Source organism: Cricetulus griseus, chromosome X (assembly GCF_003668045.3).
Source record: "Cricetulus griseus strain 17A/GY chromosome X, alternate assembly CriGri-PICRH-1.0, whole genome shotgun sequence".
In the NCBI taxonomy this organism is placed as follows: Eukaryota; Metazoa; Chordata; class Mammalia; order Rodentia; family Cricetidae; genus Cricetulus; species Cricetulus griseus.
In genome coordinates this window covers 2,203,078-2,212,986 of record NC_048604.1, presented here as the reverse complement: position 1 = coordinate 2,212,986, position 9,909 = coordinate 2,203,078, and the positions used below count along the sequence as shown (strand labels likewise).

At 50.8% G+C, this 9,909-nt stretch overlaps 1 protein-coding gene across 6 annotated transcripts in view; it reads left to right on the top strand.

The window, feature by feature from the left end:
• The first annotated feature begins 712 nt into the window (after positions 1–712).
• The window catches only part of Atp2b3 (ATPase plasma membrane Ca2+ transporting 3), a 46,169-nt gene continuing 36,972 nt past the window's right edge, over positions 713–9,909 (top strand). For 5 of the 6 annotated variants that reach the window (XM_035450069.1, XM_035450068.1, XM_035450066.1 and 2 more), the window contains exons 1-5: positions 713–920; positions 6,531–6,728; positions 6,829–7,086; positions 7,486–7,611; positions 8,262–8,387. In XM_035450069.1, coding sequence (XP_035305960.1) covers positions 713–920; positions 6,531–6,728; positions 6,829–7,086; positions 7,486–7,611; positions 8,262–8,387 — 916 coding nt within the window. Of the gene's footprint in view, positions 921–6,530; positions 6,729–6,828; positions 7,087–7,485; positions 7,612–8,261; positions 8,408–9,909 lie in introns of all 6 variants that reach the window. The other variant, XM_035450067.1, reaches the window with a different exon arrangement.

The window sequence follows — 9,909 nt, the reverse complement described above, 5'->3', positions numbered from 1 at the left end:
TCCCACCCCCAGGTACCCTGATGGTTGCAGAAACACCCTGCACACTCAATCTTCAAAAGTAGTGCAGCTGTCCCTTTCCATGGCTCAGTCTATCCCCTAGAGCCCTGCCCAGCCCAGGCCTGAGTCACTGAGGACTTCTGGGGATTTAAAACATGGCAGTGGCACTTAGCAAGTCTTGCTCAGGCAAGAATAGGAAGTAAGGTGGGAGTGTTAAGCAAGAAGCTGGTTGTGGGCAATGATCTCTTGTGCATATGAAACAAGAGCAGCTACTGATGACCCCAAATGTATTGCCTTACTTCGAAATGGGTTTTCAAGTGGTTTAGAGAGAAGGCAGTGAGAGCTGGCTGGCCCTGGTGGCAGAAGGGTCTCACCACTCCCTGCTTCCTCAACTAACAAACCCTCTAGCTCTGGGCTCATAATAGGCAAGACTAGTGGGGCTGGTCTAGCAGATGAGACCTGGGAGGTCAATTTGGCATTTGTGAATCATGGAGTACACTAAATGAAGATGGGTACAATACTCCCAGAACTCTGGACCTTCATTTTGTCTGAACAGTCCCTTGGCTTCTTTGTGCCTCCTTCTCCCCAGGTGTTCACACTTAGCCTCTTTCCCACCACCACCTTGCCTCACCTCAGCACTGGGATCTTAGGTGGCCACCTGTCCCTAGCTGCAACTGAGTCAAAGCTGCACCTGTGAAAAGGCCTGACAGACAGGATGGGTGACATGGCGAACAGTTCCATCGAGTTCCACCCCAAGCCCCAGCAACAGCGGGAAGTGCCCCATGTAGGTGGCTTCGGGTGCACACTAGCAGAGCTACGCAGCCTCATGGAGCTCCGAGGTGCCGAGGCACTGCAGAAGATTCAGGAAGCCTATGGAGACGTCAGTGGGCTGTGCAGGAGGCTGAAGACCTCGCCTACTGAGGGTAAGTCCATCAGGTTGGGCAGGGAAAGGGATATCCTAGGAACTCAGGGTCTGCCTTACCCATGATGCTGCTACTATAACTGCCTTGAATGGCTCTGTGAAGGTAAGGCCCAGTTGACCTTGGAGGACACAGAAACAGAGATTCTAATTGTTACCCTCTGCTCAGTCACTTGGTCTTGACTAAATGGTACCTTGTGCAGGTGGAAATTGTCATTCTCTGAGCAACTAAATTCTGAGGTTGTGAGTTGAGCACTCCTCCACACCTCTGTGATCACTTTCCACCACACAAGAGGAAAAGAGAAGGAAGGGCAGAAGAGAACCACTAAAGTTGGAAGGTCTAAATGGAAACCCTGGACTTCTTTTCAAGAAACAGAGCAGTGTCAAATGTCTCCTACCAAAGGAGGAGGAAACCATGGTCTCTGGCTACATATTTGGACTTCATGTGCATAAACCTGGGCTCAGTTAAGAGGAATCAGAAGAAAAGGGGGCAGTGCAGTGTGTGGGAGTCCTCTCTATAGGAAGGGAGGGGTCACATAAGGATGCACAGAGAAATTTGAGTCTTGTAGGAACAGCAGACAAAAAGTAGGAGCCAAAGTCACATTGTACCATTAGCAGTGGCAGTGATTGGGACTGAGGTGGTTGTTCAGTAGGTGAAGTACTTGCTGTGCAAACATGAGGGCATGCATTTGGGGTTTCAGCACCCATGTAAAAAGCTGATCATGAAGTATGTTTCTGTAATCACAGCACCAAGGAAGCAGAGATAGGAGAATCCATGGGGCTTGTATATCATCCAGTCTAGCCAATCAGTGAACTCTAATTTCAGTGAAAGACTCTGTCACAAACAATTAGGTGGAGACCAACTGAGAAAGATGCATGACATTGACATTTGGTCATGAACATATGAACACACACACACACACACACACACACACACACACACACACACACACAAAATAAGTGACAGCAGCCACAGATAAAGCTTGAGGCAGTGCAAGTCAGCCTCTGGAGAAGAAACATGGTGAGAATCCTCTAGAAGATCTAAAGTGGAGGTCTGAGTATCATCTTGGGTCCTCAACTCCCTGATGCTGGGGTCAGCTGTGAGACCAGATCACCAAAGATCCAAATCTATCCCCAGATTTCAAGAGCTGGAACCTTTTCTGGCTCATCTGACACTGGCCTGGTAGGATTGCTGGAGCTATCCCAACCTGATGACAGGCCTACTTCCCAGCAGTGATAATTGATTTTATCAGTCACCCATCTCAGTGGTGGCATTTTGGCCCACTCAGTCCTGCAAGTCCTGGCCACCACCCGGGTTCCTCCTGATCCTGGTTCCCCATCTCACTCATCACCAGGTCTTGCCCATTCTTCTTTCTAAATCAGTCTTTTGGTTGCAACACTTATGTTCATCACCTCAAGCCTCCTTGTTCTGCCCTTGCCCCCATTCAGAGACTCCAGGGTACACACCAGATGCTCATACTCTAGCCTTGCCCCAAGTGGGTTGAAGAAAGCATCATCTGTCCATTGTAAGTGGTGCATGGGCCCAAGGGAGCATTAGAGATAGGAGAAGGTAGGCCCATGGGCCAGGTTAAGAACTTCAGGTATGGTGGCCTCCCTGGGTCATCTGGATCTTCCTGAACTGAGCTATAGAAATGTTGAACCCATGGATAGCCTATTCACCCTGCCTACCACACACACATAACCAGCCTGAAGCAGCATTCTGTCAGGGCAGATGGCTGGGCTTCATGCCAAAGGATCTCTTTCCGTCCTCCTCCTTGTCCATCCACCACCCCCCCCCTGAGGACTTGGGGCCTCTGAGAAGGCTGGAGTAGAGGGCCATTTAGCCACAAGGGCTCTGGCCTCTCCCAGATCAAAGGAAGCAGATGGGCTTCGGCTGGCAGTTCTTCCCTCTGCCTGTCAGGCCTTGTTAAATATTAAAAATGTCAAGGCCCCTGGGAACCTGCCCGATTCTGCCATGGAGCTTCAAAGCTCATCTGGTTCCTGTAAATGGGGTGGGCATGGAGAAAGGCAAGTGCCCAGGTGAGTGGCTCAACCCCTGACATACCCTTGAGACCCTAGGTCCCTATGGCAGCCCAGGGACCAGCCCTTCCCCCTAAGCTCCTAAGGCCCAACTGTCTGGGGCCAGGAGCAAGTGATTTTCACTCCCCATTTACTCCCTTGAGCAGGCAGGCTCCTCATTAGGCATTCTTAGTGGAAGGGGCAGACTTAACTGTATCCACAAGGGATTGACAGAGGACAAGGGGGCCAGGTAGGTATGTGGTATGTTGGTGGGTAGGAGTTTGGCAGTTATTGTACCAATTCACTAATCTCTCGGCCTCTTTAGAGATTCAGAAGGATTCCAGAACCCATCCTGAAGAAGGTCCTACCTGCTGGTGAGAAACCTTGGGGTAGGCTGGTTAGGGGGCTCTGCACCCTACCCATCTTGTCTGCTCTCCACGGGCAGCCAAAAGAAGAAGGAGGCAGATTAGCTGGGAGCCAACACAATGTGATCCTAATCCAATTCTGATGGCATCTGGCCTCTGCTCTGGGCAAACAGCCCATCTGTGTCCATGACAACCACCCAGCCTCTGTCCCCATGTCTTGGACCTGCTAGGTTAGATATGCTTAGAACCAGAGGGGCCACGGCTGCCTTCTTTAACAGACACACACACACACACACACACACACACACACACACACACACACACACACACACATGGTACCATGGCAATCGTAGCAGCTGTTGGGACTCCCAACCCTACAGAAAGGCCACAGCTTCAGGGTCAATCTGAAGGCAACTGCCAGTTTCAGGGAAAGGGGATGGGGGAGCATTACTGCAGTAGCAAGGATGATCCAAGGCCAAGGACAAGGCAGAGGAGGAGAAAGGAGTGTGCTCCTGGGGAAAAGGGACTAAGGGCCTCACTGACCCTGGGAACAATCTGGGCATGTGAAGTGGGATAGTCAGGAAGCAGAATCACATGGTGCCATGGAACTCAGGCTTTCTAGAAGCTAGAATGGGTCACTTCCCCTCTCTGGGGGCTCCAGGCCAAGGGCAATATGGACTCTGAGTGTCTAGGAGCTCTAACCCATCCCTTGAAATGTTGCATCTGTCATAGCTCCTGCAGCTGAAGGAGAAAAGGCTCAATCTGGAAAAAAGGCTGGGCCTTCTCAGCTTGATTCCTACCCCCACCACTGCTACCACAGAGGTTGAGGTCTCCCAGACATCCTACTGGGAAAGCTGTGAGCCTTCAGAAAGAGGTCTTTGGCCACAGCAGAAATATGAGCTGCCAGCCCAGCCCAGGCTCAATGAGGCCAGGGAGAGAAAGGCAGGGACAGCTGCATCCATTCTGGGTGGGAAGGACACCATGTGGCTAGATGGTGTGGACATGCCAAGGCTATGCTGGTTGCAACTTTAGCTGTTGTCACTCCTTCCACTTCATTCAAGCTGCACCCTGGTTCTCTGCAGAAGGCCCACTGTCAGCACTTCCTTATTGGTGAACAATCTGAGGCTTGGTCTTATGAGCCCTCCTAAACCCAGCCTGCTGTGCATGCTCCATGGACTGGATGGCCCTTTTGCTCACCACTCAGCTCCTTCAGCAGGTGGTAAAAGACATGCCAATGATTCTGGTGCGAGCTTCAAGCTGCCATCCATCCACTAGGTGTCAGCATGGAGCTGGTCCCTTTGGGGTATAGCACTGGAGTCCTGGGTGAACCTGGGGAGAATCAGCCTGCAGACAAGTTTGCCAGTCAAGGACAAAGGTGTGGCAATTTCTCACTTGCCTGAGATCTATATGGAGGTTACCTCCAGGGCCCTGGAGCCACGAGTTAAGACCTTCTCTGCCCCTGGACTCTGCACAGATTGAAGGGTCTCATGTTAGTAGTGAGAGGGCCTATACTAGAACTTCCTTCCCTTTCATTTCCTCTCCTCGGTCTCTGCATGAACCACTGGCAGTCTCCTTAGCCTTAGACATCCCTATATCTCATCCTCAGAGATGACAAGTGACAGAATTGAATGAGGAGTCACTGTGAGACCAAAGCAGACCATGGAGCTCCTCAGGAGGCTGGCCACTGAATTTTGCAGGGTAGTTCTGGGTGGAAGCCACCATGTTCATGCAGTCCCCAGCCCAGAGCTTATGTTTGGCCCCAAAACCAATCTCTAAGAAGGTGTTAGGTAAAGGGGGCCATTTGTCTGGGCACTTCCTGGGCACTATGGGCACCAGACCTTGGGTCATCCTCTCTTCAACTCTGTGTCATGGTAGCTCAGCCTCTGTGGAACTCTGTTGTCCATTCTTGGTGCTGGTCCTTTTAAACTCCAGCCTCAGCAGCCTCCTTTGGAGATGGTAAACAGAGTTCCTCCTTCGTCACTGTAGGATAGCCTCCCTGCACAACCTAGAGGATCAGTTCCCAGTCTACATTTAGCTGTGAGATGCCACAGACGTCTGTCTTTGCTTCTTCCTGTAGGTCCCATACTTCCACCTTCCTGAGCAGTCCCCCCTCCCCCGCTTCTCTTCATAAGACAGTCTCCTTATGTAGGTCTCTGGACATAAGAACTTGCTCTCACACTTATTCTCTCTAGTCCTTCCCCAGGAAACTTCTAGAAAGTAGGCCTCCATCCATGTCCAGAAGACATTGCTCTGTCTTCCGCAACAACTATGCTTCTGGACACATCCATATCCCTAGTCCCTGGTTCTCCTGTACCTTGCCCCTTGTGTGGGTTAGGCTGGGTAGCCCTGCATCTCTTTGGATACAGTAGGCCATAGGGTGAGGTGGCCAAGGTCCAGAGGCTGCCTCATTTTCAAGGTACCAGTAACTTGAACACAGTCACATCTTTCAGGCCTGTGTGGGGCCTAGTGACCAGAACTCTGAGAGAAACATGGAATCTAGGTGTTAGGAGACAGACAGCTTGTCTGATCACTTTGGTGAAGGCCCTGGCCAATTATTTGTCACTTGGGTGAAACTGGGCTAATATTACCTGTATCCCCTTGATTGGTAACCTTTCCACAAATGTACTGAAGTCACTTAGATATTGGTTCAACTCCCTACACACCCTCAACCCAGGGAGCCATTGGGTGCTCTGTTCTGCTCCTGTCTCAGCTACACTTGGCCACACAGTGTCCTCCTGGGTCCTTGATGCCCTTTCCTGTGTCTGGTGTTATCACTTCCCAGCAAGCATCCCTCAAAGATAGCTTAGAATGAAAGTAACAACAAACATGGAAGGTACATGGTGTGGGCTAGTGTTTCAGCAATTGAGACATCCTCAGTTCCAAGGCCTCCTTCCCTAGGACTGTTGTCTTATAAGTACATCAGGAAAATGATAACCCCCTTTCCTGGGCTACAATTCCTTTCTCAGACTGGGTACTCCGTGTAAGGGCTGTGCTTGATCCCCTATGCTTAGTACTGGGTCTGCATAAAGGCTTATGGTACCAGGCCTGTACAACTCTACCTTCTGTAAGCATCCACTCCAGAGTTCCAAAGAGGTAGGCTTTAGTCAGAGAGCCGCAAGGAGCACTCTTGCAGCAGCAACAGCAGCTTAGTCAGGGATACTTATGGTACCAAGGGTTATCCTGTGCCACCTTCTTTTGTGCTTCTGCCACTTTCCTGTGATGCTGTGTAGGCCTGGCAGACAACACCAATGACTTGGAGAAACGCAGGCAGATCTATGGGCAGAACTTCATCCCCCCCAAGCAGCCCAAGACCTTCCTGCAGCTGGTGTGGGAAGCCCTGCAGGATGTGACTCTCATCATCTTGGAGGTGGCTGCCATCGTCTCTCTTGGCCTCTCCTTCTATGCACCACCAGGAGAGGAAAGTGAAGGTGAGGGGTGAGGCTCTGGGCTAGAAGGAGGGGTCCCAGCTCTTGGCTCCCATGATTTCATGTCTCCTTCCTTTATGTTCTCCTTCATCCTTGGACACAGCCTGTGGCAATGTGTCTGGTGGGGCAGAGGATGAGGGAGAGGCTGAAGCTGGCTGGATCGAGGGGGCTGCCATCCTACTGTCTGTCATCTGTGTCGTGCTGGTCACGGCCTTCAATGACTGGAGCAAGGAAAAGCAGTTCCGAGGTCTTCAGAGTCGTATTGAGCAGGAGCAGAAGTTTACTGTCATCCGAAATGGGCAGCTCCTCCAGGTCCCAGTGGCAGCACTGGTGGTGGGGGACATTGCCCAGGTCAAATACGGTAAGTGTGCCCATCTTCATCCACCCTGCCAAAAATGCCTGAATATCATTTCTGAGAATGGTGAGCCAGAGGAACCTCCCCAGCTCAGACTGTTCACCCAGTTGTCCGTTACCCACAGGGGCCTAAGATTGGAGCATAGGGGGTGTGATTAGAGGCAGAAAAGGAGTTTGAGACACAACAGTGCCCACAGGAAGCAGGGTGGCCTTAGCCTCCTACTACTATAAGATACAAGTGCCATCCCTGTTCCTTGAGAGTTGGACAGCATGGTTAGATGTGGATGATCTCCCTCAAAGGAAGAAGCTGAAAAACAGGACCTCCTCTGGGAAAGGAGGGAGTAAGTCAGGGTGGGGAGTTTCCATGGACCCATAGCCTCCAATTTTGACTGGAGATGGCCTATAGGAGACCTTCTGCCTGCCGATGGTGTGCTCATCCAAGGCAATGACCTCAAGATTGACGAGAGCTCCCTGACTGGCGAGTCGGACCATGTGCGGAAATCAGCAGACAAAGATCCTATGCTGCTCTCAGGTAAGGATCACCTTCTCAACCAACCCAATGTAAGGTAACCTTGAGAGCCTAGCTCAGCATCCCCAGCCAAGCCATCCTGCTGGACTTGCCTTAACTAGGGTCTCCCTAAATAGCCCTTCTTGTTGAGGAGTCTGAGAATTCTACCCACACCAGAACAGGTCACTGAAGGCCTGGTGGTGTGGCTCCAGCCACAGGACAAAGAAATGGGCCTTCTCTGCTAAGAGGGCCTTTGATATCGTGGATGGGACATCCCAAGAGGAGGGCTTTCTGGGATCGTTATTGTGCTCCCTCCAGATGACTCCATGTGTGCTTTGTTCCTTTTTTAGGAGGTTCTCATTCAGCCCACTTTTACTTTAATGGGAAATGTAATATGAAACTGGACAGGAAGGACCAGAGGCCCCCAGGTGGGCTATGTGAGTGACTCACTCTACACTTACAACAAAGACCTACCAGTCTATGGTCCTCTGGGTCATTCCCACAACAGCAAGCCTGGAAACAGGTGCAGTCCAGATATAGGGGCCAACAGCTGCAGTGACTTCAGTGGCACAAATACCTGCCTCAGGGAAACTCTGAGAGCCAGCCTATGGGTTTTGAGTATATCCTACCAGGCTGTGCAAATCTGTCTTAGTTCCTCTGTGTTTCTATGCCAGGCACTCATGTCATGGAAGGTTCTGGAAGAATGGTGGTAACAGCTGTTGGTGTGAACTCCCAGACAGGCATCATCTTTACATTGCTTGGAGCTGGTGGAGAGGAGGAGGAGAAGAAAGACAAAAAAGGTAGGGCAGCCATGATTCCAGTGTCCAGAGATGATGAGACAACTTCCTTCTATGTTTCTGTTCTTGCTTCTTCATCTGCCTGCTGGTCAATCCTGGACTTCCATAGGGAAAATTGTGGGGGTGGGGCATCCAAAATTCCAAAGTGGAAGTCTCTTGAGGAGATAGGGATAGGACTCAAAATGACAGCCAGGGACAGAGGATTCTGGATGGGGTGGAGCAGGGTAGGCTCTCCAGAAAGTGTAGCCCTGTCCCTGGGGACAGTAATGCATAGAACCAGAGGATTTTAGAGAGTCCAGCTTTCTTATGGCCCTGGGTCCCTAGCAGAAAGGTACTATACTGCCCACTCCAGCCATGGCACTCAAAACTGTGGAGTTACAGAGCTTCCATTTACCAGGCCCTGTTCCTCTGTGACTCAGGCACAGACCATAGCTCTGCTGAGCAATCTGTCCTTGGTTTTTTTCCACAGCCCCAGGTAAGTAGGGAGCACACATTTCCAGATGCATGTGTACCCATGTCAGAAGACCTAGAAGCAAAGCAATCAGTTTTATACTATACAGGGACAGATCAGCATGAGGAAGGACAAGTTAGTTGACCTGGCCTTTAGGCCACTTTTTGAGGTCCCCTGTCCCTGGGGGCCTAGAGACATGAGCTGGCAAGGCTATGATAAACTGAGAAGCTTCCATTATCCTTGTTCCCTGGCAGTCTGGCCCTGTGCTTCCCTGTATGGGCATCTTCCTGCTTTTGGCAGGCCTTCTGCCACCTGCACCAATTCCCCAATTTCCAGAATTCCTCCCAGTGTTATCCCACAACTTTAATGTGTGCTCAAACGATAAGTAGGCTCTGGACCTCAGCTGAGCTTAGCTTGAGTTCCCAGGCTAGATGACCTTGCCTAGTGCCCTCTTGGTTCTGCTTGGTTGACAGAAAGCCCCTTCCACATAAGGACCTCTAGGAAATCCACTCCCTCCCCTTGAAGACAATAGACTCTCTCTTGAACTTCCATCACCTGCACTTTCCTGGTGTCCGTGGTAGCTTCTTTCCAAGCTCCTGGCCTCTTACTCTATCCCTTAGATATTCTTCACATATTGGTCCTAGGCCCCTACCTCCTCATTGAAATTGATATTATTCATCCAAACCTTCCCAGACAGACTGCTTGAACTTTTTCAACACTGCTAGGTTGTGAGATTTAGGGAATTAGAACTGATCAACTTCCTGGAGAAGTATCCTGAAGGGCTCTGGAGAACAGCATCTATCTTGTACAGTGTGCCCCACCCCCATCTTCTACTGTCTCACTTACTCCTGTGGTTCTGTCAAGCCATTGAGCATGCTCTAAAACTGCTCCATGTCAACCTGCCACCCTTACCTTCTATTCCTGCCTCTTATCATGACTCCTATATACCCTTTTCTTCCAGAGTCCCTTCCTCCCCTCCTGTGCTCTGCTTTACTCCAGGCTGACTCTTCTAGTGATGCTCACTTTGCTTCCCAGTCCCCATATTGGGAAGCTCACAGCCACCTGTAACTCCAG